General features: G+C 36.5%; 1 protein-coding gene across 1 annotated transcript; it reads left to right on the top strand.

Moving 5' to 3' along the window:
* The first annotated feature begins 9370 nt into the window (after positions 1 to 9370).
* LOC114178492 (TMV resistance protein N-like) lies at positions 9371 to 15253 on the top strand. Its single transcript, XM_028064428.1, has 5 exons — positions 9371 to 10011; positions 10178 to 11288; positions 11897 to 12307; positions 12665 to 14266; positions 14397 to 15253. Exons 1-5 carry the CDS (start codon positions 9533 to 9535, stop codon positions 14958 to 14960), a joined length of 4167 nt encoding a protein of 1388 aa, XP_027920229.1. The 5' UTR covers positions 9371 to 9532; the 3' UTR covers positions 14961 to 15253.
* The last annotated feature ends 4636 nt before the right edge of the window (positions 15254 to 19889 follow it).

The raw sequence follows: 19889 nt of genomic DNA, 5'->3' as shown, positions 1-19889 counted from the left end.
TCAAACATTTTAGAACTAATTTTTACCTTTTTTTTTTCTATGATGGTGATACCATAGAAGAGTAATAATTAATTCTAATTGATCATAATAAAATGTCTTTTATGCTACTCTTAGTAGCATGGGTTGATTCCAACCTAACCCGACTTATTTATTAGCGAGTAAAAAAAATTGAACTCGACCCGGCCCACCACGGGTTGGTGGGTTAAACAGGTTGGCTCACAGGTTCATTTAATTAAAAAACTACAAACTTTTTTATTTTTTTTTCAGTCAAAACAAAATTATAATTATAATTAAAATCTAAATAAACTTCAATACAATTCAAATGCAAACTAAAATAATAAAAAAATACCAAATTATCTATTTGTTGGTTAAAAAAATAACCTAACCTGACCCAAATGCAAAGTCCAACTTAACAAGAAATACTTGCGTGACCCTTTATTTGCACCAACCCGGCTCATCACGAGTTTAACCCAGATGAGTCGGGTTCTAAGTGATTCGGGTCAAAAATCAACTCGTATTGAAATTTATAAAAAAATTTCAACCCAACCCGGCCCGAACTCGTGGTGGGTCGGGTTGGCTCGCGGGTTCCAACCCATTTTGACAACTCTAGATATCTTGGTTTCTCAAATATAGTTTAAAAAGTGAATTTTCATTGGGATAACTTGATTTATTTATTTTTTCCAATGTTTTGGATGTCTTTTTAGTAATTTCAAAACCTCTCGTATCTTAAGATATAACATCACATTTAATAGATAAATCTAATTAAATAAAACATCGCATACTTTATAATACCCAAAGAGCACAAGACTTATAGTGTAAATGATTTTACAATCATCCAAATATACCAAAAGGAGAACAAAGGCACTACATAGTGCCAAATCAGAATTGAAAGATCAATTGTTATCCAAAAGAACTTGCTCATAAGTAAGGCATTTCAAAACTACAAAAGTCCTTCAAACGTGAGCTCAATGGTGAGCTCAACACCAACGCATGACCACTACGCTGCAACATTCTCATCGTCACTGCGATCACCAAGGGTTCCCATATTTGCTTACACCAAGGAATTGGTGATCATTGCAAAAAGGAAAAACCACACAAGAAGACAGACACAAGCAAGAGGGTAAACTAGAGTAAAAAGATCATTATCATACAATTAAGCATGCAATTTAAAATCAAGTACACATCAATCATCCAAGCATGTGATAACAAACAAACAAGACTCTTAAGACTCAATTTATCCGGATACATATAATCGGTCAGATTCACCGGATGCTTGCACTTGTGGTGGCCTTTACTACTTTGCAGAGTCATTGCCAATGGGTTTCACCCTACCACGCATAAGGTTAGCCTTCAACCTTCAAACATCTAATGTCATTATCCTACCAAAGACTAAGGCCTCCTACTACTCTCACCACTTAAGTCAGTTCGCTCTACGTGAGACTAACTAACTCTTTAGAGTTTTAGGATGCAATTCTTACTTGAATCCTTACCTAATTATATACACTACGACATCACCATGAAATCTCACCACGAGATTCATGGAATTACGTCCATCACATCCAACACCACCATGAAATCTCACCAAGAGTTTCATGGAATTACGTCAAACTCATACCACAGACATGTCTCCCAACCAACCACAATTTATCAAACATAACAATCTCATGCCAATATCTAACCATGATTCATGAATTTATTCACACCAAGCTTATCAATTCCAGTCCCATTATATCATATAGAACATACAAGGCATCATACTTAAACTTTTAATGCAATAATCCAACCAATCAGTAGAAACATACACATAATCAACCAACTCTGTCAATCTCGGCTAAGAAGCTCTCACTTAGGCGAGAGGAGTCCCTCGCTTAAGCTACCAGTTCTCGCCTAGGCGAGATTGCACACAGAGGGCACGTCGAGGTCTCGCTCAAGTTAGCCCATCTCGCTCAGGCGAGAGGCCTTCACTTAGGCGAGCCCTCGAAACAGAGAGGGGGAATGAGTTGTTGTTGTTCTTGCTCAGGCGAGAGATCCTTGCTTAAGCGAGAGCTTTTCGTTTTGAGTGATCACTTAGCTCGCCTGGGCGAGTTCAGCAAGACCCACCTGCTCTTATTTTCACACCACCAAAGCACATCAAATCATCAAAAGCACCAAACAGAACCAAACAAGCACATTATTTATAAAAGCATGAAAACCCAAAGCTTCCCTTACCTGAACAGAGGCTAGCAAAAGACACGAGCACCCAACAGATGAGCACAACAACTCTAAGAGCATAGTCGTGTGCTAGAAATACTGATACCAGATCGAAAATGGGGTTACTAAGATGAACCCTAGTTGGAACCACGAAAATAAAGCCAGAGAAGAGAAGGTATGGGTTGAGGACCAACTTACATGGAATAAAAATGGAGTTTAACTAGCTTGACGAAGAACGAGGTTCAAACCCTAGCAAAGTGTTGTTGGAAAAAAGAGAGTGAATGAAGGGAATTGTTTTGCGAAAGTAAACAGAATGAAAGGAACAAGTGGCTGTAAGGGGGTCTTGGGGCACCCTATGGGTTGGCCTTAGGCCCAAAAAATAAGGCTAGGCCCTTAAACATTAAGGGCAGAAAAGTGAGCCTTACATAAGACAATTTTTCTTTGGCTTGCAAAACCAATTACTTTCAAGTAAGTTGATTAATTAAGTAAAATTGGGTTTGAAGTTAGACAATTTATAGTTTAGCTTATTTGTATTAGAAATGGATGGATTTATTTTGAAAGTATTTGTGTTTAAATGTAGATGTAAGTATTTGATAAATGGTTTTTGAGACATCCATTTAATAGACAAATTATAGTAAATAAAACATCACATATTATAATATAAAGTAGAACACAAGATGTGAAGTGTAAAGGATTAGTCATTACACTTATTACAAATTATACTAGAAATGAATACTAAGACACTAAACAAGGCCATAAACAGAATTGAAACCAGAAACAGTTTGCACCAAAGGATTGCTCAGAGCAAGGAATTAAGAGTAAAGTTTCTTCTTCAAAAAAGGCTCACAATGAGCAAGATCCAAGACAACTAAACTACACCGCAACATCTCCATCATCACGACGGTCACCAGGGGTCTCCACATTTGTTCACACCGACATCGGTGATCATTGCAAAAAGGAAAACCAAACAGAACACAGTCACAAAAAGAAAGTGTAAGCTAGTGAAAAAATCAATTTTAGTATACAGATATATGCAAGCAGATTCTATGCAGGCATATCTTTGAGTACACACACAAAACATGAAATAACTAGAGGTATCAATTTGGCCCAACCCACAGGGTTTGGCCCTAACCCATGTGGGTTAGGGCCAAAAAAGCTCCCAACAAAGAAGCCCATAGGGCCAAAACCCCTACAAAAGCCCTGTGGGTCAGGGCCAATCCATGGGCTTTCATCTTCCACATGAAAAATATATTATTTTATAAAATATATTACTATCTATGGGACAGGCCTAAAGAATCTGACAAGCACGATGACCCGAATAGGTCGAACGACCCGAACCTACCCAATGACCTCGACAAGAACGATGACTCGAACAGGCTCGATGATCCAAACAGGGCCCAGCGATCCCTACGGGCCCGACGACCCGGACGACCCAAACAGGCCCGATAACCAAGACAAACCCGACAATACAGACAGGCCCGACGACATGCACGGACCCGATGACCCTGACGGGCCCAATGACCTGAACGGGCGCAACAACCCAGACGGGCCCAAATACCCAGACGGGCCCAACGATCCGAACGGGTCCGACGACCCGAATGACCTGAATGGGCCCAACGAACCATACGTGCCAGATGATCCAAATAGGTCAAACGACTCGAACGGGCCCAACGACCTGGACAAGACTGACGACCCGGACAGACCCGATGATCTAGACAGGCCCAATGACGCTATTAGGCCCGATGATCTAGACAAACCCAACGACCCGGTTAGGCCTGTCCATTTCGTCGGGCCCGTTCGGGTCATCGGGCTCGTTCGAGTCGTTAGGCATGTCTGGATCATTGGGCCCGTTCGGGTGGACAGACTCGTTCGGGTCATCGGGCCCGTTTGGGTCGTCGGGCCCGTTCGAGTCGTTGGGCCCGTCTAGGTCGTCGGGCCTGTCCTTGTCATCGGGCTCGTCCAGGTCATTGCGCCAGTCCAGGTCGTCGTTCGTCCGGGTCGTCGGGCTCATCTGGATCGTAGTGCCCATATGGGTCGTCAGGCCCGTTCGAGTCATCGAGCCCATCCGGGTCATCGGGCCCATTCTGGTCGTCAGGCCCATTTGGTTCGTTGGGCCTATTTGGATCATCGGGCCCATTCGGGTTGTTGGGCCGTTCGGGTCTTCGGGCCCGTTAGGATCATTGGGCTCGTCCAGGTGGTTGGGCCCGTCCGGGTCGTCGGTCCCATCGGGCTCGTCCAGCTTGTCTAGGTTGTTAGGCCCGTTTGGGTCGTCGGACTCATTTGTGTTGTCGGGCATGTCCGGGTTGTCATGCCCGTCCTGGTCGTCGGGCCCATCTTGGTCGTTGGGCCCGTCCTTGTCATTGCTCCCGTCCTGGTCATTGGGCTCGTCCGGGTCATCGAGCCCGTCCGGATCGTCGAGTCCGTCCGGGTCGCTCGACTTGATCTTTGACTCTGGCTTAATGTAGTATTATTTGGGGGCTAACCCACCTTAGCCCTAGCCCTAACCCACTAGAGAGGGGGCTTTGGGGCTGGGGCTTTTTTTGTTGGCCCCCTCATTTGGGGGCCCTCTAAAAGGGGGCTTTATGAAGAGTGGGCCAAGGCTGGCCCATGGGCTAGGGGCCAAATTGACACCTCTAGTAATAACATACATTAAAAGACTCTCTAACTCAATTATCTGGATACATGTAATGAGATCAGATTCATTGGTTGCTTGCACTTGTGGTGGCCTCTACTGCTCTACTAAGCCATTGCCAATAGATTTCACCCTACCACGCACAAGATTAGTCCATGATCATCTAAGCCATTATCCTGCCAGAGACTAGGACCTCCTGCTACTCTCACCATTTGAATAAGTCTACTCTATGTGAGTTTGACTTATCCATTAGAGTGTCAGGATGTAGTCTTGCTTGAATCTTTATTCCATTACTTACACTACAAACACCACATAAAGTCTCTCCAAGAGACTCATGGAATAACGTCAAACTCATACCATATACATATTCTCACACATCCATTATCATTTCATATCAATCACAACAAATTTCAATCCAACATATCTCATTATACATGCATTGTCACAGGTTCATGCCTCTAAGAGTAATTCAATCAACCACAAGTGAAAATCAGAGAGTTTAAAACAAATTTACCTCATTCTCGCTCCAACTAAGAGGTCTCGCTCAAGCAACAAGGTCCCCTTACTTAAGCTAGACTCTTCTTGCCTAGGCGAGAGCTCAAATAGAGGGTATTGTGCGTCACTGCGAGTTCTCGCTTAAGCTAGACCTTCTCGCTCAGGCGAGACTGCTCTCGCTTGGGTGACGCTTGAGCGAAAACTCGCGCAGAGGCAAAGGAGAGTTCTCTGCTACTCTCACTTAGGCTAGGGGATTCTCGCCTGGGCGAGAATAGCATTTTCTCTCCTGCTCCTACATGCAACAATAGAAATCTAGCCATCCACACTAACAATATATTTTCACACAATCACAAGCGTCATCCAAGCATTAAGAACGCGTAATAGAACCAAAACAAACAAAATATTTGAAAAACATGCAAAACCCTAACTTCCCTTACCTCGAAACTAGAAAACAAACTTGCGGGAAGAGAGCTCTAACAAGAACAATACCACAACTATAGAAACATATCAAAGAGCTGAAAAGTATGCCCATAATAACAAGAAAAAGGCCCTAGAGACGACTCGAGATAGAACCAAAGCAACTAAAATGGGAAAGATGGAAAACATGGAGTTTTAGTGTTCAACTTACTTGGAGGAGGAGCGTTTGGTTAGTTCGAAGTAAGATCTCGCAAAAGCCCTAGTTCAACTTCTATTTCAAGGAGAGCAAAAGTGAGAGCTGTTTTTGGTGAATGAAGGAAAACTTAGTGAAAATTGCAATGAGAAAAGCTAAAGAGTTTTTCTGAAAATGCCAAAAAGCTAATTACTAACTTGGGCCTCTTCTCTTGAATTGGATCCAACTCATGATATAAAAGTGATTCTCGCAATTGTGTTAACATGCTACATTTTGATTGCATGACTATGATTTTTATTTCGATTATACACTAATTATACAGTGTAATAAGGTTGTAAAATTTGTTAAAGTAAGTATAATTGAAAAATGGGATTCTTAGATGTTTATCTTAAAGTCTACAAAATTTTCATTTTATACATTTCTCACTGAGTGAATGTTAATTTCGTTTAATGAATATTATCTAAAAAACAAACAAATTAATTTTATATATTGTAGTTTATTTTGCAATCAAATATAAAATAAAACTTATAAATTAAATTGTAAAGATAATTTACGTGTGTGTTTTTTTTCTAGGAATTAGATGGAATACAAATATTTAACTTTTGCTTTGTTTCTGACATGAAAGCAGTCATCCTAGAAGGATCAATAGTGATTAACTTTTATATGCCTCTCATTTATATCAACCCATTAATTTCCAACACCTATGTAAAGGAGGTATTAGTACAAAAAAAAAAAATTCTAAATAAAACTCTTCATTTCTATTAAATATTAAGCATATGAAGTAGAAAAATAAAACAATATATTATGTAAAAATTGTAAGTTACACATATAGAGACCTTTATATTGTATTTTAATTTTCTTTTAAATTTGGTATAAAATAGTTACCTCTTAAATTATAACTAAATTAATAATCATACTTTATCAAAAGATGTGTTACGATTATCATCATTGTATCGTATTTATTACTGATTTTAGTGTGAGACTATACTTAAAAAATATAAATCATTAAATGGGTTCAAGCTCCTTATAATAAGGAATTTCGATTCTCTTTTTTATTTTCATCTATTTTCAAAATATATTGATAGTCATTAATTATAAAATTTTAAAATATATTAAAAAAAATTTTAAAGTACTAAAATAATATATTTTTAATGCTCAACATAGTACAATGTCAAAAAATCTAACAGAGAATCTGCACTTATTCATAAAGGTTCAGTTGAGTTTGTAAAAAAGATATAATAGCATTGCATATATTTTTTCTTTAGGAGCAGTGGAGAAAAGCCTACCTAGAATTACACTATATTGTTGGTGTAGAGATCTACAACCCAAGGGAGATATTTGCATGGGATTTTGCAATATGGATATATTATTTGTTGGGAAAGCAAGATAAAGACTCTGTTAAAGGCAGAACCAACCTCCTAAGAAATATTAAGAGAAAGAAATTGAAATGGATATTATGATATCCTTCATTCATTCAACCAAAACGTATATATAACAAACCCTCGAGAGAAAATTAGCACCCAAACCCCTTTAACTAAAGGACAAAAGACTATTTCTAACAAAACAAATGTTAGACTTTCATTCTAATGGACATAGAATCCCCAATCCTCGGATCTTTTAGTCACTCTCTTAGGCCTAGAATCAGTTACCCTTTTCTCATTTTCGTGGGCTTTGGGTGAAACTTGAACCTCGTCATCAGCCCAATTGTTGGAGACACAACATTATTTTTCGTCAATACTAAGTGTGGTAATATATTTCATAAGTTTTGAACTTGGGATTAAAATTGGGATTTGCCAAATATCTATGTTCAAACAACTCTTACTTTCCTTATTTATTTAGATTAATTTGATACACTTCTAAAAAGAAATAACATACATCTCTTTACATGTGTTCATCAAGACTCTTTTGCATCTCTTGTACATGTTTATATTTTTCTGTTGCCACTTTTCCAAATATTCTAATTGTTTTTAATGTATAAGATATATGTACAGATTCACTTAGTAAAAATCTTGTGCTAAGGTTCTTAAACCGTTTGATAGTTTAAGATTGTCTAATGATACAAAATCTATCTTGACTAGTTTGTTTGTCTTTATCGATACATATATTTTCAAAGCATCTAATGGTATCAAACAGTTTACTCTACATAAAATTATAACTTCTTTTGCCCATCATTTAGAGAGTCTATGTATTTGATCATTTAAGCTCAATTGTGAAAGTATTATTTATGTGGCTTCTCTGCTAGTTTATGTGAGATTTGTTGAAGTTAGTTATAATAATTAATTTTATATAAAAGACATTATATTAATAGTTTTATTCAACTAAGAGTTATGAGTTTAATTGTATAGCATAAAACTAGTAATTGAGAAAAGAGTTCACTAGAATAAACTTTGAATAACAAGCTCTATTTTATGGTCATTTTGTTGTCAATTAAAGTTCGTTAAATTTTAATTGAACTATATCTTTTCCTTGATTTTCCTTTATTAACTATTTAGTTAGTTATTCTTTGTCGTGTGATAAATTTATTTAAACTATTTTTACAATAATATTAAATAAAATATCTTATTTCTATTAATATATATATATATATATATATATTTATTATAAATTTCAATTTACAAATTAATTTTATAAGATTGAATATGAATTAAATTTTATCCCAATAAAAATTATGATTTATAGGATTTATGAAATCTTGTTACATAAAATTCATATTATAAATGGATTTTATAAGATTGAACATTTTGAAGTCTAATTCTTGACATTTTAAAATAAATTCATAAGCAATCCATTAATTTATAATTATATGTTGATTTCACGGATGAAAAAATAAAAAATTGAAATTCCAATTTTGAAGAAAAAAAATTATCATTTACTCTTCTTTAAATTCAGTCTAAACCAAACTCATGATTTTTAAGATTACTCTACACCACTCACCATCATTTTTCTTGTCGGAAACATTCCTTGAGTGAGCTTGGGTGATCATGAACCACAATAAAGACCATTTCCTTCTAAACGGGTTTTGGTTTTTGATGCTTATCTTCATTATCTCTCTCACTCTCTCACCGCATTTCATTCTTTATTTGGATAACAATCAACAATGAAGGACCACATTCTTAAACTTCACAACACTCACATTTAATGCTTAGAAACATGTAAAAACGATTATGCAACTACAAAGTCAATCCGTAATTAATTTATAATAACACCTTAAAAGACTCGAACTTAACTTCCGTTTGAATTTGGGTCATCTGACAGTGAACGCGCGTTAAAGTAGAAGAAAAAAAGTTGCACCGCTTACAACAGCAAAACAAGCAAACAAACGCCGCTTACAAGTTAATTCTCAGTGCTGTCTTTTCACAAACTTCTTTTCAACTTCACAACCCCACTAAAACTACGTATATCCAACAAAATCAATTATTGTACGTAGAAGAAAAATTATATTTTCATAAGTTTTGTTAAATATAAATAATTTTCTTACAGCCAGCGAAAAAGTATGCATTATCTCCTTATGAGTGAAGAAACCAGAGACATGCAGTTCCAACGCCAAAACATGGATAATTTTGGGCAGAGTAAGGAAGTGTAAGATTGGAACCAACATACCACACATGTCGCCGGAAAGAGACATGATATCGGCGACGCCGGGAGCGTTCCGGCTGCGGTGGGACGTGTTCCTGAGCTTCAGAGGCACCGACACGCGCGGCACTATCACGAAAGGTCTGTACGAGAGTCTGCAGGCGCGTGGGGTTCGCGTGTTCCTGGACGACGAGGGGTTGGAGCGTGGGGAAGCGGTAGCGAAGGGGCTGATGGAGGGAATTGATGACTCTGCAGCGTTCATTGTCATCATATCTCAAAACTACGCTTCTTCACACTGGTGTCTTGAGGAACTCACCAAGATTTGCGGCACCGGTAGGCTCCTCTTGCCCGTTTTCTACCGGGTCGACCCGTCGCAGGTCCGGCACGTGTCGGGTCCCTTCCGAGCGGGTTTCGAATCGCATGAAAAAAGGTTTGAGAAAAATACGGTTTCAAAGTGGAAGGAAGCTTTGAAGAAAGTCGGTGGAATTGCTGGTTGGGTTTTTAATCACAGGTGTCTGCATTCCTCTCTTTTTCAATTTACTTGCCTTGCCCTTTCTTTTTAAATGCTATTACGCAAAAGTTTTGAGGAAAATGTAATTCTTAAACGTGTTTTTTATTTTTTAATTTTTTATTCCTTCTTGTCATGTGAATGCTCTGTATTTACTTCTTTGTGACAGTGAGGAAGATGATCTGATTCGGCGTTTGGTGCGAAGGGTGTTGAAAGAGTTGAGTAACACTCCTATGGGTGTGCCTGAGTTTGCAGTGGGGCTTGATGAACGTGTTGAGAAGGTGATGGAGGTTTTGCAAGTTCAATCCAACGGTGTCAAGGTTTTGGGGTTGTATGGGATGGGTGGGGTTGGTAAGACAACCCTGGCCAAGGCACTTTTCAATGCCCTTGTTAACCGTTTTGAGCATCGTTGCTTCATTTCCAACGTGAGACAAGTTTCATCAAAACACGATGGTTTGGTTTCCCTTCAAAGCAAAATCATTAAAGACCTTTTTCCTGGAGCAGGGTCTCCCTCCATCGCTGATGTCAATGTTGGTGTTTCTGCTATCAAAGGGAGAGTTGGTGAGAATCGAGTTTTGCTAGTCTTGGATGATGTTGATGAAGTGAAGCAGCTTGATGCTTTGATTGGTAAGAGGGAGTGGTTTTATGATGGAAGCTGTGTGATAATCACAACACGGGATACTAAAGTTCTGACACAGGATCATGTGAATGTGTCGTATGAAGTTAGAGAGTTGTATGCTTCTGAAGCTCGAGAGTTATTCAGTTACCATGCACTGAGAAGAAGTGAACCACCAGAAAATCTTCTGAGTCTGTCAGAGGAGATAATATCCCTGACGGGAAGAATGCCTTTGGCTCTGGAAGTGTTTGGTTCGTTTTTGTTTGGCAAGAGAAGGGAGGAGGAATGGGAGGATGCTGTGAAGAAGCTAAGGCTAATTCGCCCTCACCATCTTCAGGATGTGTTGAAGATAAGTTACGATGCTTTAGATGAAGAAGAGAAGTGTATATTCCTTGATATTGCTTGTTTGTTTGTACAAATGGAAATGAAGCGTGATGGTGTGATTGATGTGTTAAGAGGTTGTGGTTTTAGGGGTGAGATTGCTATCACGGTACTGGTGCAGAAATGCTTGATGAAAATCACTCCGGAGAATACTGTGTGGATGCATGATCAAATTAGAGACATGGGAAGGCAAATTGTTATGGATGAAAGCTTTGTGGATCCTGGTGCGCGAAGTAGACTGTGGGATCGAGCTCAAATCATGACTGTGTTGAAGGGTCACAAGGTAATGATTATTGTATTGCATTACACCTTGTCTCACACCACTTTGTTTGATTAATGAGTATAAACTATATTCTATTTGTATGACGTGAAGTGGCACAGTACTAAAATATTTGCATAAATATAGAAAGCTTTAAACTAGAAGAGTCCAAAATCATTTTCATTCTTTATTCAAAAGGTGGCTGGAGAAGGGGCAAGACAAATAAATATGAATACAAATAGACAAAGTGGCCTTTTCAGTAATGAGATGCTGCTTGATTATTCAAAAATATGATCTTTTGTTCAACACTTTTACGATTTGTTTCTTTTGAATTTGTAGAATATTTTTTAAAGATGCATGTAGCATAATAAAGTGAGAGATACATATAACACACATTGTCTATTCATGGCCTACCAAAACGAAAAACATTGTCTATTAATGTGTCAATTTGATGTTTGGGGTTACGGAACTGGGATTTGCATCCTTTGGTGTATTTTGTGTAATACCTCCGCGTCCTTGTTTGACTAATATATGAATGATGTTTGATGTGCATGTTATTTGTAGATTGGAATATTTCAATACGTAAATTTGATTAAAGGTCTGATCTTTCAATCTGCTATATTTTATTGCAGGGAACTAGATGCGTTCAAGGTATTGTGCTTGATTTTGAGGAAGAAAGGTTTTATAAGGGAAAGGTTGGATCAGTTTTTCCGAAGAAGCTTCAATGGAGATCGTGTTTAAGAAATATATCCTGCTACATCAAACAATGCCTTAAGAATCATCTTGAACCTCAAGCAGAGGAAAACAAAGAGTTTGTACTACACGCGAAATCCTTTGAACCAATGGTTAATTTGAGACAGCTTCAGATCAACAATCTGAAATTACAGGGCAAGTTTCTTCCATCTGAATTAAAGTGGCTACAATGGCAAGGGTGTCCTTTAGAACGCATGCCTTTGAAATCTTGGCCACGAGAACTGGCTGTCCTTGATCTCAAAAACAGCAAGAAAATGGAAACCTTGTGGGGATGGAATGGTTACAACAAGGTGTGCTTTAGCTATCTTGTGTAGTATGAATACCATAAACATGGTATAATTTGATATAATGATTAGGTTCTTGACACTTATTTTCTTTACGCAATTCTTATAAACCTTTATGATAAGAAGAGAGTTGAGACATGTCAAACCACTTAATGAAGCATTTCTTTCAAAAATCTATTTTAAAGATTCTTATTACAAAAGCACTTGCCTAAAATTGAAGTGTTCATGTAGTATTTATCTAATTTGGTTATTATTATACATACATAAAAAAATTCTTTCAAAACTCTTCTAGGATGTGTTTCCCTTTCTTTTGCTTCACTATACATATATATAAACATGGTCTAACATGACAATGCTTAGCAGGTGCCACAGAAGTTAATGGTCTTGAACCTCTCCTACTGCAACCAACTCACTGCTATACCTGATTTATCTGGGTGTCAATGTCTAGAGAAGATTGATTTGGAGAACTGCATTAATCTAACTAAGATTCATGAATCAATTGGCAGTTTGAGCACCTTGCGTAGTTTAAATTTAACACGTTGTTCAAGCCTTGTCAACCTTCCAATTGATGTCTCGGGGCTAAAACAACTAGAGAGTCTTTATCTTTCTGGCTGCTCCAAGTTAAAAGCATTGCCAGAAAACATTGGAATCCTGAATTCCTTGAAAGCACTTCAAGCTAATGACACTGCTATAGCAGAGTTGCCCCAGTCCATTTTTCGCCTCACGAAGCTTGAGCAGCTTGTTTTAGAAGGTTGCCGATATTTGAGAAGGCTACCTAATTCTCTAGGACACCTATGTTCTTTGCAAGAATTATCTCTATATCACTCTGGGTTAGAAGAATTACCTGAGTCTGTTGGATCGTTAGATAACCTTGAGACATTCAATTTGATGGGATGTGAATCTCTCACTGTAATTCCTGATTCTATAGGGAATCTCATGTCATTGACAGAACTTCTGGTTGATAGAACTGCAATTAAAGAACTCCCTACAACTGTTGGTTCTTTATCTTACCTGAGGGAATTATCAGTTGGAAACTGTAAACTTCTTACTCAATTGCCAAATTCAGTTAAAAGGTTGGCCTCAGTTGTTGAACTTCAGTTAGATGGAACAGCCATCACAAATTTGCCAGATGAGATTGGAGAGATGAAGCTACTGAGGATACTCAAGTTGATGAATTGTAAAAATCTTGAATACTTACCAGAATCTATTGGCCACCTAGCATCTCTTACTACATTGAACACGGTCAATGGAAATATCAAGGAATTGCCAGAATCCACTGGACGGCTAGAAAATCTTGTCAACTTAAGATTGAACAAATGCAAAATGCTCAGAAAGCTTCCAGCTTCTATAGGAGATTTGAAATCTCTATATCATTTTTTCATGGAGGAAACAGCTGTGTCAAGCTTACCTGAAAGCTTTGGGATGCTGTCAAGCTTGAGAACATTGAAAATGGCAAAGAGGCCTGATTTACATACGGATGAAAGTAGCTTTCTTGCAGAACCTGAAGAGAACCATGGCCCTTTTATACTATCATCTTCCTTCTGCAATCTGACCTTGCTAACTGAGCTTGATGCCCGTGCATGGAAAATATCTGGGAAAATTCCTGATGAATTTGAGAAGTTGTCACTATTGGAGACTTTGAAATTAGACAGGAATGATTTTCACACCCTGCCTTCCAGTTTGAAGGGCCTTTCTATCCTCAAGGTCCTTTCACTGTCAAACTGCACTCAGCTGAACTCTCTCCCCTCACTTCCTTCAAGCCTGATTAATCTGAATGTTCAAAACTGTTCTTCAATAGAAACTATCCATGACATGTCAAATTTAGAGAGCCTGCAGGAGTTGAATCTCACAAACTGTGTAAAAGTGGGGGATATTCCTGGTCTTGAAAGCTTGAAGTCCTTGAGAAGGTTGTACCTAAGTGGTTGCATTGCATGCTCCTCACAAATACGCAAGAGACTTTCGAAGGTTGTTCATCCCTTTCCTATTCATCAACCTTGGACCAATGGATAAAAATATGATTAAATTGAGAAAATCAGGACTAATTAATTTCCTGTTGCTTCTTATAGCTTCTAAACAACGAGTATTTATGTGACAGGTTGCACTGAGGAATTTACAGAACTTAAGCATGCCAGGAAGCAAATTACCTGAATGGTTTTCTGGACAAACAGTGAGCTTTTCCAAGCGTAAAAATCTTGAGCTAAAGAGTGTACTTGTTGGTGTTATTGTTTCAATCAACCATAGCATTGACATACCCAACATGAAGAGAGATGATATGCCAGGCTTGATTGATGTTCAAGCAAATATTCTCAAAGGGGACAGAACTCTGTTTAGTACTGTGTTAAACATCTGTGGGGTGCCTAGGACAGATGAAGAACACATGCACTTGTGTAAGTTCCATGATTATCATCAGTTGGTAGCCTTTTTAAAAGATGCTGACACATTTTGTGTGAGCAAGAGAAATCCACCTTTTGATAAGGGGTTGGAGTTAAGAAAATGTGGGGTTTATTTAATCTTTGAAGGAGATGATGATTATGATGGAGGGGAAGAATCATTGGACAAAGGCCTACAATCTGTTTCAGAAAAATTGGCCAATTTTTTCAGCACTTCTGAAGATGAGGTGAGTGTCAATGGAATTGGAATTGGACATGCTGGAACATGAACAAGGTTATTTTCTTACTACACGTAAACTCAACTTCATTCTTCTGATTGGTCTATTCTTTTCTTTGTGATATGAGTTGGGGTTGGTAAGAAAAGATTGATACATAGTTCGGATGTGATTATGACCGTCTTTTAGTGGAAGAATTGTTTTTGTTTGTACATTTGCTTGAACATCAATCAAGCCAGGCATGTAATCTCTCTTCATGGGTATGTCAGTGTTTGATAAAATAGAAATTGCCCTTTTAAAATTTCAATTATTTTCGAGCATTACTCCTCTTAAATGTCAAAATGAAATATTATATATATATATATATATATAAAGTATTTTAAATTCTTTATACAAAGTATTTATTGTTCAAAACCTTCTCATCCAAACACATCATAGAGGCATTTGATGGATGTAACTGTAATGACTCAATTTATGTCTTTAAGAGTGGAAGTGGATTAAAGAAGATAAAGTATGAATATTTTGTTATTTAAATTAAAAAAATTATACATACAAATAGTTAATTAATTATATTTTATTTCATAAAAATTCCCATCTCACTAAAAACACTTTTCCTCTGTTTTCTCTTTAAAATTCTAAATTATCTTTTCTTAAATCAAAGTCCACCTTATAGATACTATTGGAGATCAGAAATCGTTTTTGAGTAAGTTTATGTTGCATTTTTCTATTGAATTGGTTTTAAGGAAATGGTTACATGCCTAGGGCTAGGGATAGGGCTTGTATGTGTTGTTTTTTGAGTAAAGATGAATCTTAATTAGTCTAAGATCATAAATATTTATTCAAATAATTGATAAAAGTTTTTTGTGTATAAGTTTAACTTTCCTGTATAACAGTGGATTCAGGAAGTTAAGCTTTATCGATTAAAGACTGAGATTAGTTTGAGATTAAAAAATTGTTAGATTCTATTCTATGTGAAAAATAGGTTCCAGAGGGTAAAATTGGTATAATAACATATAAAAAGAGAATGACGAAAAATCATAATGGGTTTTACACGCCAACTAGAGTATAAATATTTTTCACTTCAAATTTAGAAATATGTTATCTAATCAGTTGAGAGTTGATTTTTCAATAAAATATTTGAGATGAAGTTGATTTAGCATAATAAATGTTAATACATTTCATTTTTAGGATAATAAAAGAAAAACTACTTTAAAATGATAAGTAATTTTGTTTGAATTCTTTTGATAATTGAGATAAATGTATATTTTAGTTTTATAATAATTGTCATGTTTATTTAATAAAAATATCTAAAAAAATAAAATTAATCTTTAATCAATTTTAAAGGAAATTTTTAAAATAATGGTTAAATTGTGTTAAATTTTGTTGACATGTCAAATATATTTTAAGATGACATTTGAGTTGTTTATACCATTTTGAGATGTTACCATTCAAATGTCAACTTGTAATACTTTTTAAAAAATAAATAAAAAAGTTAACATCATCATGTTAAAAGAATTTTATTCATTCACTTTTAAAGTTCGAGAACAAAAATATATCAAAATTTGCAATAGGGATTATTTCAAATTTCACGTTCAAATTTAGAGACTAAAAACATATTTAACCCTTAAAATAAACGTATATTTCTTTTTCATTTCTTTTATTTTATTCAATGCGTGATGTTTACTTGTGAGTTCTTGTCTTTCCATTTGAATTTTATTGTTTACTACTCTCTATTGAAAGGCTATTATAGTTTGGGTTAAATACGTTTTTTGTCCTTCAACTTCTGGTGAAAAATTGGAATTAGTCCCTCTTTAAAACCTCAAACTAATTTAGTCTCTCATCTTTAGAAATGTGCGGATTTAGTCCTTTGAAACATTTTTTTTTAAAGTTTATTTGACGTTTCAAACGCGTTTCTTAGTTAATAATGAAGCGAACATGTATCTAACGATGTAAACAAACTAAAATATTATAATGCAATGTGTTTGAAACGTCAAATAAACTTAGTAAAATTTCATTAAAATGATTAAATCCACGTAAAGATGTCAAAATGGGTTTCAACCCGTGAGCCAACCCGGCTCACCACGGGTTCGAGCCGGGTTGGATTGAGAAAAATTCAACCTTTTCAAAAGTGGGTTGAATTCAACCCGGCTCACTTAACCCGCGGGTTAAACGGGTTCGAGCCGGGTTGAAGGTGGGTTGACCCACTTAACCCACAAACATTTTTTTATAATTTTTTTTATTTTTTTTAAATTTTCTTTTAATTTTTAATTTTTTTAATAATTATTTACTACTCCTATTATATTTGTTCACAATTTCATATTTTTAAATGCTAGAATGTTGCTTAATTATATTTGAATAGTTTGAATGTTTAATTAATTTGATTGTCAAGTTATATATATGTTGATACTTTAATGTTTAATTATAATCTTTATAGTAAATTACTCAAGTAAACATCTTATAAAGATTTTTTTTTAAATTAGCATGAAGAAAATGTATAGTTTTTTATTTATATTTTGTTGAATAGCATGACAGAAAATTTGTAATATTAGCCATGCTTTTTTAGACTAATGGATACTTTCTTGAAAATAATTCTTCATATATTAGTGGTGAGCATGATCAAAACATTGGTTCTTAATTTTACTATGATTGTCATCTCATGGGTTACTTAAAAAATTATTTAAATATTTGAATACTAAAAAAAAAAATTTTTTAGGTGGGTTGGTGAGCCAACCCACTTAACCCACCAACCCGTGGTGGGTTGAGCCGGGTTACAAAATTTCTGGCTCACCAAAAAGTGAGCCGGGTTGGGTTCATTCATTTTGAACCCGGCTCGTGGTGAGCCAACCCGTGTGAGCCGGGTTGGCTCACTTTGACATGTCTAAATCCACACATTTACAAAGTTGAGAAACTAAATTGGTTCAAAGTTTGTAGCGGGGACTAATTCCAAATTTCACTCAAAGTTGAAGGACAAAAAACATATTTAATCCTTATATTTTTTTTTATACATTAGAAGACATCTTCCCTTTTACAATGCAAGAATGTATAAATAGATGCGTCAATTTGGCCTAATCAACAAGACTTGGCTTTGCTTCATATGGGTTAGGGTTAACAATCCATGGTTTAGTCCGTGTGACTCAGTCCCAAGTTAATATAGATAAGATTGGGTTGGACCCATGTCAAGTAGGTCATATGGATTGGATCCAGGTTAGACTACGTCCATATTAAGCCAAAGTTGATATAGTTCACATAGTGCCAAGTTGAATTGAGTTCACATTGGATATAGTTGAATCGAGCCTATATTTTTGACCACGTCGAATCAAGCTCACAAAAGGTCGAGTCAGACCTACATAGAATCAAGTCAAATTGTTGGGCACATCTTAGGTCGAGACAAGTTGGTTTGGACTGAAGGTTGAGATGTTTCTGCTAGGGCAGAGGTCGAGCTAAGTCAGTTTGGATCAAAGATTGAGCTGAGTCGGCTCAAATCAAAGGTGAAGATTAGTTGACTCGAGTTAAAGATGTCAAAATTGATTCTAACCCGTGAGCCAACTCAACTTACCACAGGTTCAAACAGGGTTAGGTTGGGAAAATTTTAGTTTTTTTTTAATGTGGAGTGAAATGAGCCCTACTCACTTAAACCACAGGTTAAACGAGTTTAAACTGAGTTGAAGGTGGGATGACCTGTAACCACCACCAACAACACTTTATTAGTATTTTTATCATTTTTTATTAAAATTATTTACTACTAATTATGTAGGTTAAAAATTTGATCTTTTCAAGCACTAGAATATTACTCAATAATATTTAAATAGTTTAGATGTTTAATTTATTTGTTTGTCAAGTTATATATGTTGATTCTTTAATTTTCAACTACTCTCTTTATAATAATATTTGAAGAATCAGATATACAATTTGATTCTACCACTACTAAAAAAATGAATTGAGTTAATTCACTTTTATTGTACTACAATAATTATATAAATACATTTGAAAAACAAAACATCATAAACGAGCCAACCCACTGACCTGTGGTGGGTCGAGCTAGGTTAAAAAATTTCTAGATCACAAAAAATTATGTCGGGATGAGCTAACCCTTTTTTAGCTCAATCCGTGGTAAGCCAACCAATATGAGCCAAGTTGACTCACTTTGACATTCTAACCTGAGTTGTAAGTCAAGATGAGTTGGTCATGGCTGAAGAATCGAGACGAGTCAGATCGACGAAAGGTTGAGTCGTTTCAACCTAAGTTGAATGGTAAACTAAGTCATCTCAGGTTGAAGGTCAAGTCAAGTTGGCCTAAATCGAAGGTTGTGTTGAATCGACCCAAGTCAATCGATTGAAGTTAGCCTTGGATGAAGGTCAAGACGAATTTGCTCGGGCCGAAGAATTGGTTCAACTACGTTCGGGCTGAAGATCGAACTGAGTTGACCCGAGCTAAAGATCGAGTTGGGCCAAAGTCGAAAGTTGAGGCAACTTGACTCAATTTGAAGGGTAAAGTTGAGTCATTCCAAGTCGATGGTCGAGTCGAGACATCTTAGAACCAAGGTCAAGTTGAGTTGGTTGTGACCTATATCTTGTCGTGTCAGTTAGGACTAGGGCTAGATGTAACATCCCGTCAGGATATTACTAATTTATAAATAAATAAATGGAATAAATAAGACAGCACATTTAATAATACCTCATTTTCCCAAAACGCGGGAAAATTTAAAGCTTTATTAATTGAGCGGATAAAATTTAGAACGTCCATTACATAATTAAAACCACAATGTTATTAAGTCACCCATCCGGGTTTACAAATGTTTCCAAAACAAGGTAATACAAGTAAAAGTTCCCCCAAATCAATCCCCTCTCCGCGACTAAGCTGCACCAAAGCCACCTGCATCACCAACATCTGCTCCCGTGTACCGCGTACACGATCATCGCCACACACACGCAGATAGGGTGAGCTTAGCAGATAAAACACATATATATACAAAGCTATAAACAT

This window comes from Vigna unguiculata, chromosome 3 (assembly GCF_004118075.2).
Source record: "Vigna unguiculata cultivar IT97K-499-35 chromosome 3, ASM411807v1, whole genome shotgun sequence".
Classification (NCBI taxonomy): Eukaryota; Viridiplantae; Streptophyta; class Magnoliopsida; order Fabales; family Fabaceae; genus Vigna; species Vigna unguiculata.
The sequence above is the reverse complement of the archived record's forward strand: the minus strand, read 5'-3'. Positions and strand labels throughout refer to the sequence as shown.